This window comes from Pantherophis guttatus, chromosome 8, assembly GCF_059756535.1.
Source record: "Pantherophis guttatus breed Tessera chromosome 8, ASM5975653v1, whole genome shotgun sequence".
In the NCBI taxonomy this organism is placed as follows: domain Eukaryota; kingdom Metazoa; phylum Chordata; class Lepidosauria; order Squamata; family Colubridae; genus Pantherophis; species Pantherophis guttatus.
Window position 1 is genome coordinate 63,405,743 of NC_142070.1, and position 25,729 is coordinate 63,431,471.

At 35.6% G+C, this 25,729-nt stretch overlaps 2 protein-coding genes across 3 annotated transcripts; one reads left to right on the plus strand and one right to left on the minus strand.

Moving 5' to 3' along the window:
- ETFDH (electron transfer flavoprotein dehydrogenase) lies at positions 1-16,684 on the plus strand. The gene is made up of 13 exons (XM_034432856.3): positions 1-862; positions 5,006-5,152; positions 6,275-6,504; positions 6,886-6,967; positions 8,164-8,282; positions 8,458-8,535; positions 9,050-9,196; positions 9,619-9,759; positions 12,803-12,946; positions 13,153-13,321; positions 14,194-14,376; positions 15,369-15,590; positions 15,751-16,684. Exons 1-13 carry the CDS (start codon positions 829-831, stop codon positions 15,912-15,914), a joined length of 1,860 nt encoding a protein of 619 aa, XP_034288747.1. The 5' UTR covers positions 1-828; the 3' UTR covers positions 15,915-16,684.
- Positions 16,680-25,729, minus strand: PPID (peptidylprolyl isomerase D). 2 transcript variants are annotated; one of them, XM_034432857.2, is made up of 10 exons: positions 25,519-25,729; positions 23,400-23,540; positions 22,866-22,972; positions 21,890-22,078; positions 21,368-21,490; positions 20,933-21,039; positions 19,190-19,328; positions 17,866-17,952; positions 17,543-17,585; positions 16,680-17,121 (listed from the first exon to the last, which is right to left on the minus strand). In XM_034432857.2, exons 1-10 carry the CDS (start codon positions 25,601-25,603, stop codon positions 17,033-17,035), a joined length of 1,110 nt encoding a protein of 369 aa, XP_034288748.2. In that variant the 5' UTR covers positions 25,604-25,729; the 3' UTR covers positions 16,680-17,032. The 2 variants fall into 2 exon arrangements, with proteins under 2 accessions (XP_034288748.2, XP_034288749.2); XM_034432858.3 differs by having other exon boundaries at positions 25,361-25,552.

Consider the following 25,729-nt stretch of genomic DNA (forward strand, 5'->3'; position numbering starts at 1 on the left):
AAAGCCGCACGTGGGCAGTTCAGAATCACGCCCCCATTCTAGTTGAGGACGTTGCCAACAACCTGCCCAGTGACGTCCAGTGCAACTGAAGCGTCCCTCCTACGGATAAACGCTGCGCAAAATTACAAAGAAGGGGTAGACCAAATCCCAGCGCGCTCCAACCAATCAACGCTCACTGCAGCATTTTTACACCCGCCTCGGCCTCCGCAGTGCGCCTTTAAAGATAATAATAATAATAAAAAAAAAACCTTAGAAAATGATGAGGCTGTGCCTCGGTCTGAACGCTCGTTAAAAACTCCAAGCACTTCTGACAATGTGCTCCTAAGCTCTGAGCAGGTTCACTACTCTCGGGACTAAAATGGAAAGCTGGTCCTATTGCACTAAATAAAAATAAAAAGCAACCTTATGTTACCAGCTGTATAGCTCGAGCTTTCGGTTTTTTTTTTTTTTGGGTAACCATGATCCGAGGCACTTACGAACTACTCCTCCCAGAAAGCGCTTCACGGTTTTTCTTGTAAGCGCCAGGAAGGCCCGTCCTGCGGGGCATGCTGGGAAGGGTAGTTTAATGGATGTATTCTTTGCTCTGTGTGGCACTTCCATTTTCCGAGCTGTGTGGCGAGCGCCGCGATTTCGACGTGAATATGGGGGCGTGTATGTTGCTTTAGCCGAAGAAGTGAGGGAAAATGGAAGCCCAGTTGTGATTTTCCCTTGAGCTGTGGACACACACGAGATAAAGTCCTTAAAGGCAATAGGAAGGAGTCTCTTGGAAATCCCAGAGGGAGAACTGCTGCTTCTTTGGTTTGTCTGAAGGTACCCTCACTCAGCACCATGCTGCTTCCCACCTGCGGGCTTTCACGTCAAGGTGAAACAATCTTTTCGATCTGTTTTCTGAATAGTGGCAATAATGGTTTTGAAACTTTCCCCCCTGTTGTGATTTTGGCAATTTTTTTTTTATTCAGGGCGATATAACTTTAAAAAGAATATAAACTCTTTCTCTTATTCTCTCCTCCCCCCCTTATTAACGAATATCGTTTAATTCACATAAAATCGTTGTGCCCGTTGAAGGTAGGTTTGCTCGGGAAAAAGGAGGAGGAAGGGAAGTTCTCAGTTACAGAGCGCAGTTGTCGACTCCCGCTGAAAGTGAGAATCAAGGCTAGAAATAGACAAAACCCAATGTTTTTTCCTCCAGATAAGATGTGCAGTTTTTATTTGGGCTACGTTCCTTGTAATATCTGTGTAGGGTTCCAGTTTGGTACAACTCCCGATCACCAAAATATTCTCTGGAGAAATAGTTGACAGCTGTCGGTGGAAAAAAAGGCAAACTGGTATGCAACAGTAAATGTGGATAGATAAAATGTATAAAATGAATAAATATTAATGTACAAGTCGTACTCAGACTTGTGAGCATAATTGGGGTTTTGATTCAAATGGCATCAAACAACATGGAAAAGTTCTGATCTTGGGAGACCAAAATCCATGGGAATAATTAAACAATTGGTGAAAAAAATGACAGTCATCTGGGGATGGGGCTTGGGTGGCCATCAGAAAGGATTTCTCTGAAAAGATTCTCACAAACCTCAAGTTTCTTTTTCCTTTCCCCCCTATTGGTCAGAAATAAAATCAGGGCAAAGGTTACTGGCTTACAAAATAATGTAGTTTTGTTTGAACACAGCTCAGTCTTCTTGTGGAACAACATATTTATTTATTTATTTATTCAATTTTTATACCGCCCTTCTCCCGAAGGACTCAGGGCGGTGAACAGTTAAAATAACATACATATAAAATGTGAATATAAGATGATTAAGCCAATTTGGTTCATCGGTTAAGAATCTTCAGCATAAAGATTTAGAACAATTAGAAGAGATTTATGCCAGCCTGGCTTGGTGAAATAGAAAGGTCTTAAGTGCATGACGGAAAGTACGAAGATCTGGGATCATTCGTATCCCTGGGGGTAACCTGTTCCAAAGGGTAGGTGCCCCCACAGAAAAGTCTCTTTCTCTGGGAACCACCAGTCGACATTGCTTTAGTGACGGCACCCTGAGGAGGCCCACCCTGTGGGAGCGTGCTGGTTGGTGGGAGGTTATTGGTTGCAGAAGGTGGTCTATATTAGCAGATCCTATGCAGACCCTGTTGTTCCGCCAGGCCAGACAATAGTTTTAAATTGGGGTATTTAAATTTTTTGGGGTTTTAAATCTGAGCCAATTTATTTAATTATTTTAAATTTTATATTGTTGTTTTGTCTGTGTTTTAAATAGGCTGTACACCGCCCTGAGTCCTTTGGGAGAAGGGCGGTATAGAAATAAAATTATTATTATTATTATTATAATGTAAACATGGTGAATGAATTGCAAAACAGAAACTTGCATTAAAGGTAGTAAACATGAAACTTGAACGTGCTAGTGAGAAGAATCTGTTTGGAGGAACTCCAAGATGATAGCCTTTCTATTCTCAAATTCTTCTGATTCCAGTTCAAACTACTTCATACTATTTGGTTTAGTTCAGATCCTTTTTAGAAATAAGAGCATTGTAGATTAGGACATGCAGAGAATATCTAACCAATCACTATCCCTTTTTGCCCAACAGCTGAATACAGAGAATTGACAGCTAGTCCTTGCTTGGCTGCTTCCCAGTTATTTATTGTATTATTCCTTCCTGCAGATTTCCTTGTGTGTCATCTGCTGTTCTGCTGTTCAGGCTTTCTTGGTGCCATTCCCTGAAATTTACTTTTATCCCCTTCAAAGTTATTGATCCTGGCATGCCCAGGCCAAGCTAACACAGCTCAACTTCTTTTTCTTTTCTTTCCAGCAAAGAAAAAGAAGTTGAGAGGTAGGCAGACTAAAGCTCTCCTCTGATGATAAGAGAAATGCTCCTTAGAGTAGTTATTTGGCCAGCTGCACTCTCTTTTTGCCGTCCATCAAATAATAAAATACGGGATATGATCACTTTTGCAAGCTACTAGCTGCATCCTCTGGTTGGTGGGGATGGAATGTAGTCATTACTCTTCTAGGTAATTACAAGGCAAGACAGTGCACAGTCTGAGGGCTATTTACAACCCATGAGTTTCTTTTGGACACTTGGCAACTGACATGTATTTACAATGATTGCAGCATCCCAGAGTGATGTGATCACCATTTATGACCTTCCCAGCCAGCCTCTGACAAGCAAAGTCAATGGTAGAAGGTGGAGTCGCTTAACAACTATGTGATTCACTTAACGGCAGTGATTCACTTAACAGTTATGGCAAAAAAATTGTAAAATCAGGTGTGATTTACCAGTTGCCTTGCTTAGCAACAGAAATTCTAAGCCCTATTGTGGTTTTATGTCGAAGATTTCCTGTAGTTGTAAGCCACCCAGTCTATAAAGTTAAATAATTGTCCAAAAACAGAAAATGGCTGTCATAGCTGATATCAACAATTAATCTAGCTGCCTCAGTGGAGTACTTGATATAGGGTTTCTGACAAAAAAGCAACATAAAGCATTGCTATCAAAATGAAAAGTATCAGTCATTACTACTACTAATGCTACTTTATGATGCAGAATCTTTAACTTTGCTTCAAAATATTTTGGAAGTTTCAAGTTTTCCAAATGTATTAACAAATAATAGAGATTTCAATCTATGACAAAATACTAAACGAAACAAAGAATGGTACTGCAACCAATCCAGGGTACTAGAAGAAATTCAGAAGTGTTGGTACGCATGTGCTGCATGGTATCTTTAGTTAATCTGAAAAACACACTCTTTAGAATAGAATAGAATTCTTTATTGGCCAAGTGTGATTGGACACACAAGGAATTTGTCTTGGTGCATACTCTCTCGGTGTACATAAAAGAAAAGATACATTCATCAAGAATCATAAGGTACAACACTTCATGATAGTCATAGGGAAACAGTCAATATAAATCTTAAGAATACCAGCAACAAGGTTACAGTCATATAGTCATAAGTGGGAGGAGATGGGTGATAGGAACAATGAGAAGATTAATAGTAATAGCTTAGAAAGTACAGCATTCAGCTGCAAAGAAAATTGGCTGAAGCATGAGGAAGGTTGGCAAAACATAGATTCAAACTACCATGTTTCCCCAAAATAAGACATCCCCTGATAATAAGCCCAATCGGGCTTTTGAGCGCATGGCAATAACGCCAAGCACTTATTTCAGGGTTCAAAAAATATAAGACAGGTCTTATATCGGGGAAACACGGTAATAGAAATGAAACAATCACACTTGGCCAATAAAGAATTCTATTCTAAACAACAGGCCATAAAAAACAAAAATGAAAAAATAGGCTAGATCAGTGATGAAATCCAATTTTTTTTACTAACAGTTCTGTGGGTGTGGCTTGGTGGGCGTGGCAGGAGAAGGATGCTGCAAAATCTCCATTCCCACCCCATTCCTGGGGGGAGGATATTGCAAAATCTCCATTTCCACCCCACTCTGGGCCCAGCCAGAGATGGCATTTGCCGGTTCTCCGAACGACTCAAAATTTCTGCTACTGGTTTTCCAGAACCTGCTGGATTTCACCCCTGGGCTTGATGCAACCCCATAGCACCTACAGCCCTTTACTGATGACATTGTGAGTCATTTACCAGATACAAACTAAGGGCCTCAAGAACAAATCCAACGGTTCACTGTAATAAGCAACATAAGCAATGTAGCAGTTCTTTTTTCTTTACAATATACATTTTAAAGAGTATGCTACAGTAGATGCTATCTAGAGGTCAATTATAGAATAGAAATCAATGAATTATAGAATGAGATACAGGTTAAATGTTCAGTATGATACCATTGCTTAACCAGCAGTATCAGAAGTGAGACTGTAAACTTCTCATGCTCATGTGATATTTTACTTAATGACCAGGTTGTTTAAGGAAATGCTGGTGATTGCCAAAAGAAGACAGCATGTATACTTTCTCATATAAGAGTGAAGTGTTCAAGCACTTATCCAATCTAAATAAACATTAAAATAAAATTTAATTACAAAATAAGTGTTGTTGTTTTATTCCAGCACTTCATCTTCTGTATGCCTGTAAGTCTGCAAGAAAAGACAGTCTTCTACCTTTATGTGCAGCAAGATGGACTTCTGGTTCCACAGTTCCTCGTATCACCACTCACTATACTATTTACCCCCGAGAGAAAGACAAACGGTGGGAAGGTAAGTGGCAATGTTTTAAATAATACATATATACTTTTTCCATAATCAAAGAGTAGCCTAGAAGTGGAAAGAGTAAATTGTGTTTAACAAATAAAATTACACAACATATGTGAAGTATGTAATTTATGGCTAATTATAAAGATTGTCCTCAACTTACAACCACAGTTGGGACTGAAACTTCTGCCATTAAGCAATTTGATCATTAATTGAATCACACCCAATTTTATGACCTGGTTGCTGTGGTTGTTATGTGAATAACCGCTGATGTTAAGTGAATCATGTGGTGGTTAATCAAATCCAGGTTCCTCCACTGAGGAAGTTTGCTTGTTAGTAGCCCCCTGGGAAAGTTATGAATGTCAATCATATGATTCCCGGATTCTCAATAAATATCTTCTGGTTGCTAAATGCTCAAATTTTGATTATGTGACTGTGAGGATCCTGTGCCGGTAGTAAATGCAGGATCAGATCATAAGTCACTTTTTGTAGCACCATGATAACTTTGAACAGTTATTAAACAAATGTTTGTAACTTGAGGACTACCTTTATTTTGGGAGGATATCCTATATATCTGTAGTAAATATGTAACAATATCTTTGCATTAATTTATTAATAGCTTGTCTTTATTTTTGACATACAGGGAATAAAAATCCAATATGATATTTTTCTAAGTAGATAAGGCAGAAAACATTTACAGTAATTAGTGTGTCACTGTGACTATGAAAGTAAACGTAGGCTTGCAGAAATGTAAATCTATTTTGTTTGAAGTTGTATTGTGGACTCTGTAATTATGAATCTTAATAGCCTTTAAGTTATTGTCCTAGATCCCTCCAGCAACATGTTTTATGGTCTGTAAATGATTTATTTTTACATTCAACATAAACCAAGCTTTTAGAACCTACACAGTACTCTGTAAATTTTGCTAAATTGAGCAGGACAATTGTAATAGATAGAGGTAGCCACTTAATAATTCTCCAGCAAGACAAGACAAAAAAGTTCTGGTATGCATCTATCTTCTTTTAGTTCATTGCATGAATTTGCTATTAATGTCTTAGATCAAGGAGAATGGAACAATTTATTTTAATTTAACACCATGTCTGATGATTTTATTTTCCTCTATGAAAGGGATAAGCATGGAAAGATTTGCAGAAGAAGCTGATGTTGTTATAGTTGGAGCAGGTCCTGCAGGACTTTCTGCAGCTATTCGACTCAAGCAGTTAGCTAGCGAGCATGGCAAAGAAATCCGTGTATGCCTGGTGGAGAAGGCTGCTCAGATTGGTGCACATACCCTCTCTGGAGCTTGTCTTGAGCCTCGTGCCTTGGAGGAACTTTTTCCAGATTGGAAAGAACGAGGAGTAAGTCCATTTGTTCTAGTTCATCTCTATTTAATATTATTTACAAAACAGATTAATGATTTGAAGGTTATTAGATTAATATATTTTGAATACTGAGAATAAGTAAGTATTTGAGAACAATTATCAGTGCAATTCAAATAACAATATTTTTTTAGCTAACTACCTTCAGTAGTAGATCTTCAGTGGTAGCATAAAAATGACTTTTTAGCTTGATATCTTCCTGTTTGTTCATATAGGAGGTGCATTTTTATATTCCATAACTTTTTATTTTAAACAAAATATGAAATAAATAATATCTGTAATGATCAAAATATTTAAATGATTTTAAAGAAGTTGAATATTTCTTCATTAAAACCATAATATTTCATTTCTTTTCCTAAGGCTCCGCTACATACTTCTGTAACAGAAGACAAATTTGGAATCTTAACAAAGAACTATAGAATTCCAGTTCCCATTCTTCCAGGTAGTGTTGAATATGAAACTATTTTAACGCAAATTGCCTTTTTGAATTGGGATGTAAAATATTCCTCTGAATTCTTCCTTTACTCAAGAAAATAGTACAGCTAGTTCTGGATTTATGACCATAATTGAGCCCAATTTCTGTTGCTAAGTAAGACATTTGTTAAGTGAGTTTTGCCCTATTTTATGAGCTTTCTTGCCACAGTTATTAAGTGAATCACTGCAGTTATTAAGTGAGTAATACAGTTGTGAAATGAATCTGGTTTTCCCATTGACTTTGTTCATCAGAAGTTGCAAAAGGTGATCACATGAATTTAGGACATGCAACTGTCACAAATATGAGTCATTTGCCAAGCACTTGGATTTTGGAATGTGATGGTGGGCTGCTGCAACAGACTTGTGAAAAACAATCATAAATCACTTTTTTCAGTGCTATTGTAAGTTTGAATGGTCACCAGAAGAACTGTTGTAAGTTGAGGACTATCTGTAATGTGTTTATATTGACAGTGTTATATTACTATATTTATAAAACACTAATGAAGACAATTCGTCAATCTACTTGATATTTCTAGCATATCAGAATTTTTCTCAGGTGACAAGGTGGATGTTTTTTCAACATAAATATCTCAGTTTAGAGCAAAGAATTTACTACAGGTAGTGCTTGCTTACCAATGGTAATTGGAACTGGGAACTCCATCATCAAGTGACGTAATTGCAAAATCATGTGACTGCACTGACTTGAGAACAGCAGTTCTGGCAGTCCCAGTTCACACTGGGCAAACCCCATGCAGCTGCAGAATCCCATGGTCATATGATCCCCATTTGCAACCTTCTGCAGCTTCCCCAGTGTCCCATGTTGCGAAACAGTGCAACATTATAATTGCGAGCTGTGTGCCAAGTGCCCTCATGTGACTGCAGGGTGTGACAACTGCAATTACAAGAACGAGTTGTAAGTACCTCTCATTCGGTGCAGTCATTACTTCGAATGGTTGCTGAATGAGTGGTTGTTAAATGAGGACTACCTAGAATACTTTTGCATGACAACTTGTGAACTAATGTGCATGGCTGTTTATTCAGTTGTATAATTAAACCATAAACAATGACTGCTTGTCATCTCAAATGGCAAAAGATAAATTTTAAACTAATTTGCTATTATATTAAATAATAAAAGCATTTCTGATGTATTTTTTTCTTAACTAGGCCTTCCCATGGTTAATCATGGGAATTACATAGTTCGTCTAGGACATTTTGTGAGCTGGTTGGGTGAACAAGCAGAAGCACTTGGTGTTGAAGTCTATCCAGGCTATGCTGCAGCTGAGGTAGTAACGTATTTTATATACAGATATGAAATTACTTGAACTTGCAGTACATTTCATATATTATCTGAAATGAATCAGTATTTTGTATTATTTGAAGAATAAAGAGTTCTGCTGAATCTTCGCAAATCAACAATTATAATTATGTTGGAATTATATGTATTTGACCTTATTATAGGTTCTTTTCAATGAGGATGGAAGCGTGAAAGGAATTGCCACAAATGATGTTGGCATCCAAAAAGATGGTGCACCTAAGGTAAATGTTAAATTTCTTATTAACACGTTTACCGTAACACATGTGCTTGATATCATTTGAATTTTATAAAAAGTGATTAGGTATTATTGTAAAAAGTTATTTGAATATTTTAAAAAGTTATTAATACAAAGTTTGTAGAGCAGCTTTAGGCCTTTTAATTTAATATTGGCTTTAAACCATGACAGTAAATATCAAGTGCCAGAGATCAGCAAATTCATTGCTGATTTTATGTGTTTGTTGTTTTAGGATATCCACTTGATTTGCCCAAAATACAAACCTCAAGTCAAAGCCCAGTAATTCATAAAATACTTCTATTATTATTGAGTGGATATTTTGGAATCCATTTCATTCTGATAATGATCATCCACAAACTTCCTGCAGTGACTGATTTTTCTGGAGCAATATGGAAAACTATCTGCGGCACAAAGAAAACATGTCACATAAATGTGTATTTATGATTATACATAAAATTAAAATATACTATATAATAATATTATATGTTTTATTGTTATAGGGTACTTTTGAGAGAGGTTTAGAGTTGCATGCCAAAATTACAATGTTTGCAGAAGGTTGTCATGGTCATCTTGCAAAACAATTGTACAACAAATATAATCTGAGGGAGAATTGCCAACCCCAGACTTATGGCATTGGACTTAAAGAGGTATGCTATATTATACACCTTTCTTGTAACCATAATTCTTGTTCTATTAATCTTGCAGATGTAATGTTTAGTACATAAGGAAGTATTTTTCTTTAGGTGAAACTGTTTGGTACTTTGCTAGTTCAAGGTAGTATTGAAATATATGATAATAACATCATATTTCCTATTTGCACATTTCCTACTTGATCACAACTTCCACATTTATCAAATTCCTGTAATCTTATTTGATAGCTCACTTTAAAGTGAATGCATTATTGTGGTTTTAAACACAAAACTTTTATTTAAAATTTTATAAAACTCAAGGTTGCTTTCTCCCCCCACTAATCTCAATTTTTCATTATGCAAAATTGTCAGTGGTGTACTTTTCAGTGCTGTACTTAGCAGTATATTACGAACTTCATAATATAATTTTGATATTCTAGCTGTGGCTTATTGATGAAAATAAATGGAAACCAGGAAAAGTGGAGCACACTGTTGGCTGGCCTTTGGACAGACATACATATGGAGGATCATTTCTTTATCATCTAAATGAGGGTGAACCGTTAGTAGCTGTTGGATTTGTAGTAAGTATTCTATATTTGTTGTAAATTAATGTCTAAATAAAACTAGTTTCTTTGCAAACCGAAGCAAGATGTTCTAAATAAAAGCATTTGGGTCTGTAACGCGCAACTCATTTTATTCAGTATTATGCTTTAAATATATTTAAATGTCTGACTCATGATTGTTCAGTATAGATGTTTATTACATGAGGAAATATTTTTTTCTTCAATGAAACTTCAGTTCCAAGGTACAGCCTTCATTTTAAGCATTTCAGTTTCTAAGTAGACATTTTGGTTGTTCCTAAACTAGGAACCATGGTTTACACATCAGAAGTCTATGTTACTGTAGTATCGCAAATAGAAATCAACCAGTCACTGTTACCATGATTTATTTATTTATTTATTTTGTCAACAAGTACAAGGAAACAAGTATCAGTATAGACATAGACATGGACACATTAAAAAAATGGCACAAATAAATGGATATAAATAAGTAAAACATAGCCATAAACACATAAAATGAGTACATATAAATGAGGACAATAGGACAGGCACAGTAGGCACGCTGGTGCGCTTATGCATGCCCCCTTAGGGACCTCTTAAGAAACGTGTAAGGTTCACGGTAGACAGTTTAAGGTAAAAGGTATGGGGGTTAGAGAAACTAACAACAGGATCAGGTAGAGTTCCAGACATTTACTGCTCTATTGCCAAAGTTGTATTTTCTGCAATCAAGATTAAAGCGGATTACGTTTAGTTTGTATCTATTGATAGCCCTTGTGTTATTGCGGTTGAAGTTAAAATAGTCATTAACAGGTAGGACGTTATGGTAGATAATCTTGTGTACTAAGCTTAGGTCGGAATGTAGACGCCGTAGTTCAAGGTTATCCAGGCCTAAAATTTCAAGCCTGGTGGTATAAGGAATTTTATTGCAAGCATAGGAGTTGAGTACTCTTCTTGTAAAATACCTCTGGACCCTCTCTAATGTATTAATGTCCAAAATAGTGTGGGTTCCAGGCAGGTGAGCACTATTCAAGGATAGGTCTGGCAAAGGTTTTGTATGCCCTAGTTAGTAGTGTAGTGTTACCAAAGAGAAAACTTCATAAAATAAGGTTGACAACTCTTAATGCCTTTTTAGCAGTTATTACAATGAGCTCTGGGGCTTGGATCTTTTGAAATGAGTACTGCTAGGTCTTTGACAGAATGTGGATCAACTTTTAGATGGTTTCCGCCCAGCTTGTATTTGATGTTCTGATTTTTATTGCCAATGTGCAGGACTGAGCATTTGTTAGCAGAGATTTGGAATTGCCAATTGTTTGGCCATTCAGATACATAATCTACGTCGTTTTGTAGGGTAGAATTGTCTGTGGTGTTAAATAGTTCTACATCGTCCGCAAGAGGACGCAGCTGCTTATAATATGATCACAAAGGTCGTTTATATAAAGCAGAAAGTGTTGGTCCTAGAACGCTGTCTTGGAACACCACTGTTAACTGGTGCAGGGTTTGATATAGCGTTTCCAATTTTAATTACTTGTTCCCTGTTTGATAGGAATGTAGCTATCCACTTGTGCAAAGATCCAGCAATGCCATAAGAACTTAGTTTTAACAGAAGTTTGTCATGTACCACTGAATCAAAGGCTTTGCAGAAGTCTTATGTAGATTGCATCTATTGCTTTGCCCTGATCAAATTGAGATCCAAATGTTTTTGCAGTGTATCAGTTGCAGATTACATGACAAATTTTCCTGAAACCAAATTGCTTATCAGAGAGTAGGTTATTTGTCGCTAAGTGGAGGATATTGGATTGGTTTATGATGAATTCCATGACTACAGGTGATGCAACAAAGGGAGATTGGTCTATAGTTCTCAACAAAGCCTGGGTCACCTTTTTTGAAGATAAGTATGACTGTTGCTAATGACCGTTATGTCAGGCAAGGAGCTCATTCTAAAAGATACTTCATAGATGGTGCTCAGCGGTTCAGCTATGATGATGTGGTTCACACAACACACTTAAGACACAATGTAATGTGAGTTTAGGTTTAGTTATTGTGATTTGTAAACCATGTCGTAATATGCTGTTTGAACACTTTCCCTTCATAAAAGTTTTTCTTTCTTTTGGATATACATATAACTATTTCAGTCCAGTTGACTTTCTTCTCAGAAACAAATTATATTGTGAAAATATATTGCATGTTAAATTATATTCATCATAACTTACCTTGCAGTATTGAAATGTTTTAAATTGAATAAAACTTAAAATATGTTGACATAGATTTTGAAAAATGACCAGAAATACAAGGTTCAGTTTGTCCTTGAAATCAGCTGCATATGAGAGGCCTTAATGGATGATCCATCAAATGATACCTGATTTTTTCTTTCTTTAAGTTTTATTAATAATACAAAATTTAAAAAAAATTGGACACAGATATGACATCACTGGTTCCAAACATCTTCCATTACTTTACAATAATATTAGTTCTCATATAAACATATAGTTCTTAAACATACATTTATCTATAATAACATCTATATTTTTAACACTATACATTTGTCTTGGCTACCCTCTTGTTATCTATCCAATCATAAAATTGTTCCCAGATTTTGTTTCACTTTTATCCTTGAGTTCCAAAGTGAGTCTGTCCATTACTGCACAGAAAGATTTTCAGTAATATTTCCTCTTCAGTTGGAATATCTTTCACTTTCCATTTTTGAGCAAAGGCTATTTGTGCCGCTGTGAGTATATGCAGTAATAAATAATTTGTATCTTTCTTATATTTTCTTTCTATAATTCCCAGTAAGAAAAATTCCGGTTTGACTTCTATATTTATGATACCTGATTTTCAAAGGCTAGATTCATTGTAAATTATGCATCATGGGGTCATTATATGTCAACTTGTATTAATTACCAAAAGGTCAATGTGAGAATCACAAAAAATTAATTCTATTGCTATAAAATGTATCTTTGTATCCCAAAGTGAGGTATGCATATTCATCAATTAATACAAGGATGTGTTCAAGTAATTTTTTGAATGAAACAGGTTTATTTTGGATTTTACTTGCATGTCTTTGTAGGTTGGTTTAGATTATCAAAACCCATTTTTGAGCCCATTTAAGGAATTTCAGAGGTGGAAGCATCACCCTAGTGTTCAACCTACTTTTGAGGGAGGAAAGAGGATTGCTTATGGTGCCCGAGCTCTTAATGAAGGGGGTTATCAGGTAATAGTGATTTAAGGTTACTTTCTTGGATTTGGGGGGTGGGTGGGAAAACAAACTTGGTAATATACTAATTGATCAAGATGTTAATTGCTTAAATTGACATATAGAAAAAAGTAAATTGTTTCAGTTCCAAAAATATTTAATATTATAAATGATCCTCTTAATAGCAAAATCCTCTTAATAGCATGTGTTTTTTTCATATTTAGTCCATACCCAAACTTACGTTTCCTGGTGGGCTTCTTATTGGATGTAGCCCAGGTTTCATGAATGTTCCCAAGATTAAAGGTACACACACTGCTATGAAAAGTGGAATGCTGGCTTCAGAAGCCATTTTCAATCAACTAATCAACGAAAATCTCCAATCAAAAACAATAGGTAAGAGGGCTATGATGAGACTATATGTACTTTTGGCAATTCAGGAAAGTCTACTTATCATTAGTTTATTGCTTTAATCTGTGTCATACTGCAGATATATAAAATTTAGGCGGTGCACTTAAAAGCAAATAAATTCAGATAATGTGAAAAAGTACACCATATATAAGCCTTTTCCTTTTAAACATATGTGAGCATACCAATATTTTCAATACCCTGGGCTTTTGGGTGCTGCTGCTAAATGCCAGGTCAGTCCATACTAAAGTCACGATCACCTCCTATTTGACTGTGGATGAGACGGCTGATCCAGCATGTATCACTGAACCCTGCCTGGAGCCAGAGAGGGAGATGTGTCCATCTATGATTCATGTGTGATATCAACTGAAATGAGAGGGTCGTGGTAGCAGTTGTCATCAAAATTGTTTGGGAAGGTTCCGGGGGCACTGCCCCACAGATTATTAGTGTGAAATTCTGTTCGTTAAATTGAGTTCTAGAGTTTATTTGGGATTGTTGTACTGTACTAGCCTCTATGCTGTGTAGCAATCTCCCTGCCTAAGCTCTTTGACTCCATGAACAGGTTGGCAGTGGAGTTCTCCAGAATTACAGTCCTGGGAGACTTCTATCTGCCTTTTCTAGAGAGGTAGCTCAGGAGTTCATTGCATCATGATACCATAGTTATGATCCTGTCCTAGGTTACATTAGTATTATCCTAATCTTTTTCCAATGTCCATTGTAGTTTAAGTTTACATTTTCCCAGAGTAAAAATAGTTATACTATGAAAAAGTTGATCTCTATGAAAAAGAAAAACTACAGCACTAGAGGTTTTTTAAAGAAAAAATTGCAAAGCCTTTTAATAATTAGTTGTTTATTCTTAGGCCTTCATGTGCCTGAATATGAAGAAAATCTGAAAAAATCATGGGTGTGGAAAGAGATATATGGAGTCAGGAATATTCGCCCCTCCTGTCATGGAATCTTGGGTGTATATGGAGGAATGATTTACACTGGTATTTTCTATTGGATACTAAGGGGATTTGAACCTTGGACTCTAAAGCATGGAGGTAAATTGATAAAACCTTTGCTTTGTTTTTTTTTGTTTTTTGTTTTTTAAATTTGATTTATATGCCGCCCTTCTCCGGAGACTCAGGGCGGCTTACAATGCGCTAAGCAATAGCCTTCATTCTTTTGTATATTTATACAAAGTCAGCTTATTGCCCCACAACTGGGTCCTCAATTTACCTACCTTAGAAAGGATGGAAGGCTGAGTCAACCTTGAGCCTTGGCGAGATTCGAACCTGCAGTAATTGCAGGCAGCTGGTCTTAATAACCAGCTTAATAACAGGGTGCCTTAGACCACTGTACTACCAAGGCTCTTGTCTTTTTTGACATACAAGTTGATAATTTCTTTCAAAATTATTTTTTTAAAAAATTAATGAATTGGGCTCATAAGTGTTTGGTTTTGACCATCATGTTCCATATAGTCTGTGATTCTGTAAGCCACCTATGATTCATAAACAGGGCATAAATATTAGAAGCATGGTGTCTGTGTATTCCTTCTAGTGCAATGACTGGCAATCATTGATAAATCTCCCTTTCATGAACTTTGCGTAGTTGTATCTAGAAAGACATTCATGCTTGTAATAATCATTATTCTATGTGATGAAAAGCTTTTAATGATTTGCATAAATAGAACCTGGATATTTTAATTTGGCAGATGTTTTAATTATTATGTTTAGCATGATATACAACGGCAGCCAATGCTAAATATAATGATTTACAAATCTGCATATAAAGTCTGACAAAGAATCGGTTCCAATGTGATTGTGCATGGGAGGGTAGAGAACATAAACATTTGTCCATGATTACTGTGACTAAAATCAAGCTGTCTTTGCTTTTTAAATATCTCAAGTATGCCAAGTGTTCAAAGACAACAAAGCTATTTAAAATGGCATTTCTTTCAGCTCACTAAATGCTTTTTTATACTGTCACCCATGTGTACTAAACTTTTTCAGTTCTTTTTATCAGTTTTTTCCCCATGCTGTTATTATTTCAGGAACAGATGCAAAACAGTTAAAGCCAGCCAAAGATTGTACACCTATTGAATATCCAAAACCCGATGGAAAAGTCAGTTTTGATTTGCTTTCATCAGTAGCTTTGAGTGGTACAAATCATGAACATGACCAGCCTCCTCATTTAACTTTGAAAGATGATAGTATTCCTGTCAACCATAACCTAGCTATATATGATGGACCTGAGCAGCGATTCTGCCCAGCAGGTAACTACCAATTTTGGGAGAAGCAAAGGATTTAAACAGACAACTTCACTCTGCTTTCTAATTGTCCTGACAAATAATGTGATTTTTTTCCTCATTGATAAGAGGTTTTCTGATTGAGTTCTATTGTCTCTTGAACTAAAATTACATTTCTATTTTTCAGGAGTTTATGAATATGTTCCTGTGGAAAGTGGAGAAGGATTGCGGTTACAGATAAATGCTCAGAACTGTGTCCATTGTAAAACATGTGATATTAAAGATCCCAGCCAGAATATTAACTGGGTTGTACCAGAAGGTGGAGGAGGACCAGCTTATAATGGAATGTAGTTTAAATCCATTTTTTAAAATATGTGGGCAATGCTACAAAATGATACAGCTCAGGATTTGCTATTGTACATGTTATGTGGTCTAAGGGGCCCATTCTCTATGAAGGCTAGAGTAATCTACAGGCCACACGTCCTCAGATCATGCTACAGTACTAAAGCTCAGCAGCAGAATGGATCTTGGATGATCTTTAATATTTCACTCAAATATAAAAATGGATGTTCTCTTTTGACCTTTTCTATAAATTAAATTCCTACCCCCCCCACCTCAAAAATCGATGCAAAAAAAAAAAAAAAGCGCCACTATTTAACCTGTGGGGTTTATCATCAGTGGACACTTCTTAGAGGTCAGTGTTTTAAAGTGTTACACTGTAACCAGGCTGAATAGAACTGGACACATCCTTTTTGAGGTTAGTGTTCGGCAGCCTGAATGTGTTGGTGCCTTAATTAGTAAGTAGACAAGCTTTATGAATGTATTTTTTCTATTCAGAAAATACCTGGGTAAGACAAGTTTGAATACACCCTGATCTAATTTTATTCTGATTATTCTATATATTGTCATACTAATAATGGATGTAATCCAGAATACAGGATATTTATAATATCTGTAACTATTGTATTTTTCTTGATGGCTGTTTCAAGGGAAATACATCTTTCAAGACTAATCTGGAGAATATTTCAGTTATTTTACAAAAAAAAATGAATAGAGCAACACTACCTCTGGTATGAATTCATTTTGTTATAATAAAATGTAATAAAGTATTCTCTATTTGAGTTAGAAATTTTGTTTATTTCTTCAACTTCTGTAACAAATTACACTTTGCATTAATAATGAAAGTTACCAGAAGAATTGAAGGGAGACAATCTGGAACATGTAAAATGGTAGTTATATCACTGAATTTGTACAAGCTCTTTGCAGCATCATTCTGAGGTTTTATTTTGTAGTTTTTTATATTTTAAGCTAAAATACACAAGTGTTTTTATGCTGAGCTTAACAAGTTTTTTAAAGTGTTATTTTAAAATCCAAAATGTAAATATATAAAATGAAAGATGTAAGCATGCTGCCATAATGACTCACATTAATCCTGCCTCCTTCTGTATAAACAGACAGAAAAACTGTATTCATGCAAACATTTTTGCATATGCTGCCCTCTCTTTTTCCTTCTCATTTTTTATTTTCTGCTTGACTTTCTGTACTTCCATTCGGATGGCTGTGGATGAAAAAAAAAAGATCACACATTTAATGTCACTGTGAATGTGTATATACAACATGATTTTTTTCATAAGCAATATACTAATGCAAATATTCAGAAAATTGTGTTACTTCAACCTTTGTTTAAGGAAAATATGTTTATAAATTGTGGTTTAAACCAAAGATTTCCACACCATGCTAATTCAAAACCATACAATATGCATTTCAATTTACAATCCACTCACTTTTTATAAACAGTTCAAAATGCCACAGTATAGGAGCAGGGAATAGCAAGGATAGTTCTGGATAATCTAGCATGCACATTCCATCTTTCCCTGACCTCTTACATCAATACTGTGATGCTAGTTTAAGCATCCTAGATGTTTTTAGTCATCAATAGCAATCGTCCAATTCATCACTGAAGACAATCTGATAGTTACCTTTATCCTGAGGTGCTATGTCTTGAGCCTTCTGAAGCTCAACCTGTAAAGTTAAATAAAAAATTGAGCAATATGTAAATGAGAGAGCCAATTTGTATGGTGATTGGCCTAGAAATCGGAAGACAGTTTTAATCCCACTTTAGGCATGAAAGTTGACTGCCAGTCACTTTCTCTCAGCTCAATCTACTTCACAGGGTTGTTGTGGGAAAAATAGGAGTAGGAAAGAGTATCAGATATGTTTTCTACCTTGAATTACTTATAAAGTAATAAAGTGATAAAAATATGTTTATTGCAATATTAATGAGAAAAATGTTTATACTTACCAATGCCTTATCATAATCTTTCGTTCCTTCCCAAGCTTGGGCCTTTCTATAAAGTGCTTTAGTATTTGTGGGATCTATGGCCAGAGCCTATAAAGTGAGAACATTAGTTATAATATTTTTTTGCCAATAAAATCCATTTCTAGCTATTAAGACTTGATTTAGGTGTTTTATGTAAACAAATTCAATCAGGATTTAGGAAACTAAATTTTCTAGTTCTGTAATCTGGATCGTAATCCATAGTCAATTGGATCCAATCAATTCAAACTAATGGAAAATGAAATCTAAAACACATAGTCTAAATCACTAACATCCACCATCTGGATGGTGCCATCTGTACACTAAAACTCCAATTTTCTGAATGCTCATTAAACAAACTTGGCTATAACAGACTAAATGGTAGACGCCAGGTCCTCTGTTTCTGAAACAGCAATTTACATCATTGGTGTAATTACATAATTGATGTTATTCTAACAACTGTGTAAATTTATATAAACGGACATAAATTACAAAATTATAAAAATGTCAATTGCATATATCTGAATTTATGACATTTGGAATTAACATTACCTTTTCCAAAAGTAATCAATTTGGGGTTTAATTGTTCTGGACATACTGTAATTTAATGGATCATGGTTTAGTAGACTTCAGATGCAACAGATAAAATCTGTATACTGTATAGTAAGCCTTTGTGCAGATTTAAATTTTTATTTGCTACTTTATCCATGTATAAAATGTATAAAGTTCCATTCACATATTACACACGTGTAAACTTTCATTTGGATATAATATTCTGCTTAAGAGAATCTTTCTACCCTATCACTTTCCTAAATTGAGGGTGTACTATATTTGCATAAGTATTCTATGATTATTATTGATTGTGTAGTGTTTGATTGTTTGAATATTGATTATTTACATAGGTTTTTTTTTTTTTTACAAATCATACTACAGGCAAACTAAGATTATAATCTCAATTTTTAAATATGTAGTACAAACATTTGAATAAGATACTGGGATATGCAACAATTTAGATTCAAAGAGAAAAACTGACTGGAACTATGAATATGACACACCTGCCAGGAGCTCCTCTAAAAAGCTGTATATATTCCTCACCTTTGGCAGTAATAGTCATATAATACCAAGAAAAGATGGGACTGATGTAAAGATGTGACTCCTATATGGTGGCATGGGCACATATGGATGCTCTGAATTGATTTTACGTTGATTTGCTATAAAACAGCCTTGATGCAAGAATTTGATAAATTATTTTAAGAGATTTGTGGCTTCATGGAAAGCTACAGAACTTATCTTATGGAAAAATATTTACCTTAGCACAGTTTTCAATTGCATCCTGCCATTCCAATAATTTCAGTTTACATGCAGCAGTATTAAGATAACATGTCAATGCTACTGAATTCAGCTTTGCACTTTCTTCCTGTGCCAGAGCTTTTGAAGCGTCAATGTACCTGTATTAAATAAGATGGGGATTTTACAGCACAGTAGTCCTCACTTAGCAACTACCTTTGATGTGACCATTCACAAATACAACAGTAAAAAATGGTAGTAAAAAAAAGTATATTCATTTTCTGACCAACACATACACTCACTTCTAAATTTCTGCACCTGACAATAACACATGACAGATTAACACTGGCATTGCTGCATGAGTCAATTTTATCTAAATGAAACAGCAGCAATCTTTACAGTGTCCCTCCCTCTTGTGACCATTTAGTCAGGATATATTGTAGCTAAAAAGACCCCCTGTATAACTAATTTATCAACTAGCAATACTGAATCAATAATTTGCAAATTAAACCAGATTTAATTACTAGAGTCCTTTACTTACAACAGTTCATTTAGTGAACGAAATTACAACAGCACTGAAGTGACATGACTTTTCAAAATTACGACCATTGCAGCATTTCCATGGTCACATGATCAAAATTCAGACAATTGGCAACGTATTTTTGATAGTTGCAGTGTCCTGGGATCATGTGATCACCTTTTGAGACCTTCTGACAAGCAAAATCAACGGGCAAGCCAAATTCACTTAACAACTGTATTAATAACAGCTTTAGTGATTCTCTTAACTGTAGCAAGAAAGGTCATAAAATGGGGCAAAACTCATTTAACAAATGTTTTGCTTAGCAACAGAAATTTTGGGCTCAATTTTGGTCCTAAACTGAAGATTACCTGTGTATGTTAAACAATGTGCTTGCACAACATCCTGTGCCATTCAGCTAGTAAATATATGCAGTATTATTTTAGCCCACATTCTTTATTTCCCAGTTGACAACTAAAGCATAGTTAGCATAGGATGGAATGGCATTTGAAATCAGTAACTTTAAACATGAGATAGTATTAACTGGGAATGTTTGATACTCTAGATAAGACTCTTTACCAGAGGAAAGTTATCAATTCTGATTAAGAAGCCATGCTATATGTGGATGAAACAGTATTATGCATATTAATCAATCACAGAGTTTGGGCAAGCATGAGCTGATTAAGTCAAGTTTCACTAAATACTAAAGCAAATCCTTAAGATCATTTAAACAGGACCTAAATTTAAATAATTTGGTCTCAATTAAATTAGTTGTCTTTCCCCATTCCTTCCCCCCATTTTATTGAATTTTTAAAAAAATCTAGTGTCAAATATTGCAATGTGCAAAGCAAGTGCAGTAAAATTTTACAAATAAATGGGGCCTGGGGAATTTCCTTTGACTTTTTTTTACTTCTTTTAAACCCTTCCAATACACTCTTCTCACATTTTTGCAGAAATTACAGATTTTTTAATGGCATTATTTCAGGGATTATGAATGTATTAAAAATGAGAATAGGGCTACTTTGTCTATTCACAATTTCACTTTCTAATAAAAAAATGTGTGTACATAGCAAATTAACCTAAGGTTACCAAATCTGGACTGCAAAAATCTGAGTGATCACTAGATGGCACCAAATAGATTACATTTTCTATATCTCTTTGCTGCCTATCAGTAGTCATCTGATGTTTGCAGTTCAGATCTGAAAGTCCTTGGTAGAGTATATTTTTAAGGACAGTAAATAATTTTACCTCAAAGACTTGCTATATTTCTTGACTGCCATTGCCCAATTTTGTGATTTGAAGAAAGAATTGCCTATATTTTTTACATCTTCAGCTACAGCCACAATCTTGTCAACCTACAAAAAAAGAAGCAAATGCACTGAGCATAGTAGCATATCACTTCATTTTGTTCCATAAAGAATTGAAAGCAGTTTCCCACACGCTATTGGATATAATTGAATTGAGTGTTAAAAGTTGCAATGAAGCAACATGTCAGAAGTATAAACAGAATACTCAATTTAGCTATAAAAGCTTTGGAAACTGCAGAATGCCAAGATAGAAAACAAGACTAGGACAAATTTGTGTTACATGTTTTCTACTTTAAAAAGATCAATAATATAATTTAAAGTGAACTTTTAACTAAGCTTCTTTAATATTAACATAGGAAATAAATGAAACACTTACTTCCTTTAAATCTATGTCAGAATCTTCAGGAAAGTCAGCATGAGTATCTCCAGAACAATCCATGGGAGAGATTTCCCAGTTTTCCCCTTCTTTTAGCTCTCCACATTCTGCAATAATGCACAACTATAAAAGAAATATATAAAATGCAACTTTTTCAATGGCAACCTGTTTCATTTTTCAGAAAAGTAAAAATAATCACAACTGTCTTGAATGTTAGTAGTTAAACTGCAACCTATTTACTCTAAAATGGGTAGGGAAAAAGCTATTCTCTTAATTCTCGCTTTACTACCTATCCCAGCAACCCTAACCAATTTGTTCCAGTATGCTAGAATTGAAATTAAACATCTGGAGGTACCCAGCAATTATTTGTTAAAATTATTCTATATAAGTAGAAAAGATAATTACCATCAAAGCAAACAAATTTCATTATTGAATAATTTAACTCATATTTTTAAAAGGAATGAAAACAATTATCTTAATATTTTATAATGTGAAAAATATACCCCAACGATTTTAGCTTACCTTGACAGGTTTTTCTTCTATTACTTCAACATTTTCTAGAAGTTTTACAACACCCATGCCCTTGATCACTTGCCCAAAGACCACATGTTTCCAATCAAGGTGAGGGGTGGGCACAGTTGTGATAAAGAACTGTGAACCATTTGTATTGCATCCTGCATTTGCCATGCTGAGCAAACCTGGTTTATCATGCTAAATAAAACAATATTGTTCTCATGAGAATAATACATTGGTAAATTGAAAATCTTATCTAATTTACTAATTTGTATTTACTTATTAATTTACAATATTGTATATTTGGAATACACAACTAAGAAAACCTTTCATCCAGTCAAAAAGTTGCATACCCATATATAAAATGTATACATATACAATAATAAAGTTAAAAGTAGGATCAATCATGAGATTGTGACATTTCAAAGACAAATATTTCCATATCTTAATAGTTATGTAAGAATTTGAGATACAATTAATTGAAATGCTCTCCTCACTTAATAAAGATAGCTGAAACTTGTTCTTTAGCAAAAACTGTTCTATTTACACTATAGAATATATCTACACATAAATACAATGTAAATGCTGTATGTTGATAAAAATAAAAGCATTTATACATTGGATTTTCTCACTGCAGAATAAGAGTTAGCACTCAAGAGATTTATTCTCAGAAATCCCAGTATCCTACATGAAAGGTAACATTTAAGCAGATCATTAAAGGTAAGATCTGACCCCTAAATCTGCTCCAAGCAGAGCCTGGTGTAAATAAATATATTTAATTATTTCTTCCTTTTATTTTAATAGAAATCTTCTTAAAGCAGATTTGGAAAAAAGAACAAAAACTTTGGAAGGTATGAGGAGCTGTGTTTCTCCCTGATTTCTACCTTTTTGAAGGGCTTTATATATGGTCTTTGGTTTTCCTTCAGATCCAAAATTAATTAGCAGAATTGTGACAACTGGAAATTTTAATTATAAAACCTATTACCTTATAATGAAAATTTTCATCTTCAAACTTTTCTCCATATATACTTTCTCCACCTGTTCCATTCTGATTTGAAAAATCTCCACCCTGGATCATAAATGCCTTGATAACTACAATAGAACCAAAGTGAAAAAGCTGAAACAGATCTCAATTATCTAAAATCAACTGCCTTTTTTCCATTACTGGCTGTTTTTTTAAAACATCTCTCTCTCTCTGCAAATCAGCATTTTAGCAAACTAAATTGATAAGGGGTATGGAAATGTTCTAAGCATGAAACAAAACTGATAGGAACAAAATACATGGCATTTCAAACAGTATTTTTAGTGTTCTGATCATAGGGAACAACTCCGAAATAAGGTATTCCAAGATCAAAACAAAACAAAACACTCATGCTCCAGAAATTTTGTTTTGAGGGTGAATTATATCAATTGTAGTAAGCACTTCTTTTTATGCAGAGGCACCTAATTCTATTTTTGTCTAATTTCCAAATTAATTCCTTTCATCTCTCCCTAAACATACTCAAGAATAAGTACTTACTTCTATGGAAAGGACATCCTTTATAATGAAGAGGCTTTCCAGTTGTAGGCCCAATACCTTTTTCTCCAGTACACAATGCACGAAAGTTTTCTGCAGTTTTAGGTACAATATCTGCAAACAGTTCTAATACCATTCGACCAACTGAAATGAGAGAAATCTGTAGCTGTATTTATTTTAGCAATGTGTATCCCACCATTCTTTCAATAAATCTAGGACTCAATTCACTCACTGAATTCTGCCAGTATTAATACAACTTTAAATGTATAAAGGGTTCCTGAACTGATGTTTCACCTGCCAAATATTTAATTATTATTCCAGACCAAGCAATGCAGATTTTCACTATATGTGAGACTATAACTGTTTTACCTACATTCAAATACACATAATCTAAAATCCATTGTTGCCACTAGATTTCAGTAATAACCACGGTCTACTGTTGATAAAAACCTGACCAGCATATTAGATACTCTTATAACTATTTGTTTAGCAAACCTTCAATGTTACAATGGCACAGAAAAAAGTAACTTACAACTGGTCCTTGCATTTAGGATTGTAATAGCATTCCTGCAGCCATGTGATCAAAATTTGGACCCTTGGGAAGCATTTATTTACGATGTTTACAATGCTCTGGGGTCATATGATCACCATTTTCTCCTTTTCCAACCAGTTTCTGACAAATAAAGTCAATGGGCGAAGCCAGATTCACTTAACATCTGCAATGATGCACTTAACAACTGCAGTGATTTGTTAACTTGCAAAAAAGGCTGATAAAATTGGGTGCAACTCATTTAACAACAGAAATTCTAATCCTAATTGTAGTTGTAAGTGAAGGAATACCTGTAGTTTTTTTTAACAATATTTAGATTTTCATTTTAATTAGTACATCTGAGAGGCAGATAATACTAATATTAATTTTAAATACTATTTTTATTCAGAATGTTATTAAAACAGTAACCTTGATTCTTGATGACTGCGATACAGGGTTTCATACAGTCATGATGTAGGTTATACTGGATGCAATTAGTATATTCCTTATTATGAAATTTTATTGTGGTACCTTTCAATGTTGTGATACACTTTAATGATAGAAATTTCAAATACTTATTTGGAATTTATTTTTTTTACATAAGATGATAGTATTATGGATTTCTACAGAAAAGTAGTAAAATAATTAAAATTGTTTATGTTATTTCTAGCTGTCTTCTAAAGTTTGGCTTAACAAAACAAGTAAGTGTAGGGTGGTGAAGGAGCTTATGTTTTGATAGTTGTCGTATTTCAATATGAATTTGCTCAAAAATTAGAATCATTGGCACTGATATAAATTATTAAGCTAAGAGACAACACTAACCTAAATCTACAGCATCTGACTTCAGTGGGATTTATGGTACTTCCAAATACACAAGTGAGATTGATCTGTGATTTACTGATTGAATGGAAGATATATTTTACAATAGTTCTGCAGAGCATTAACCTTCGGGCCACAAAAGCATAAAATCACAGCACATTCCTTTTCTTAAGGCTATCAAAGCCAGTTTATATACAGCGAGAACTCAATGTGAAAGCTTCATCTGACCACACCACTTCAGGTTTCAGCGGTGAGAGAAGAGCGCCCTCATGTTGTGGGAATTCTCCCTAGTTGTGTAAGGGGCTTTTGCAATGGGAGAAGGGGGGAGCCCCTCATCCAAAGCTTCGGCCGCTGTGATATTACCACAAGGAACACAGCGGCCTCCAGCGTTGAGTTCCGAGGCGGAGGGCTTCGAGAGACTTCTGTCGCGGCAACGGGGTGCGGGGCGTGGGACGCATTACAAAAGAAAACGCGGGGGCGCTGGAACCACCCAACTTGTCCTCCGGCGGAGAACCCTGGACAGCAGCGCGCGCGCACACAAACACCACCACCCCCGCGCCCCCCCCCCCGGCCTCTGCTCGGAGCCCGTCCCGTCGAAAAGGCCCTCCCCGTTTACCGCTATTTCCTCAGAGGCGCCGCGCCTCGCCCGAAGACTGGGGCGCAGGCATTCCTCCTGCCCGAGGCTCCGATGCGGCACGGCCACCCCGTTGCCAGCCCCACCTGCCAACCTCCGAACGCGCGTGGCCACCCCGCCTTCTCCCCTGCCACCCGCACCTCGTTCACCCCCAACGTCCACATCGAAAAAGACTCGGGGGTTGCTCGGGTTGGACGGTTTCGAGAGCGGAGAAGCGTGAGACATGTTGGTGCCGGTTGCTACCGCCGAACCAAAACGCTACCACCCCCACCCACCCCTTTTCCTGCTGCTTCCCAGGCTCTGCCGCCCTGCCTTCAGCTGCGGGCTTCAGTCAACTGGCTCCGCCTTCCT

Excerpts from the sequence above, each read along its gene's own strand:
- ETFDH (XM_034432856.3), top strand. The coding sequence starts at position 829 with ATGCTGCTTCCCACCTGCGGGCTTTCACGTCAAG. Across the intron at positions 8,283-8,457 it reads CAGGCTATGCTGCAGCTGAG|GTTCTTTTCAATGAGGATGG; the intron begins GTAGTAACGTAT and ends ACCTTATTATAG. Across the intron at positions 12,947-13,152 it reads TTAATGAAGGGGGTTATCAG|TCCATACCCAAACTTACGTT; the intron begins GTAATAGTGATT and ends TTTCATATTTAG.
- PPID (XM_034432857.2), bottom strand. The coding sequence starts at position 25,603 with ATGTCTCACGCTTCTCCGCTCTCGAAACCGTCCAACCCGAGCAACCCC. Across the intron at positions 23,541-25,518 it reads GGACGTTGGGGGTGAACGAG|TTGGTCGAATGGTATTAGAA; the intron begins GTGCGGGTGGCA and ends CTCTCATTTCAG. Across the intron at positions 17,122-17,542 it reads CATAGCACCTCAGGATAAAG|CCATCCGAATGGAAGTACAG; the intron begins GTAACTATCAGA and ends TTTCATCCACAG.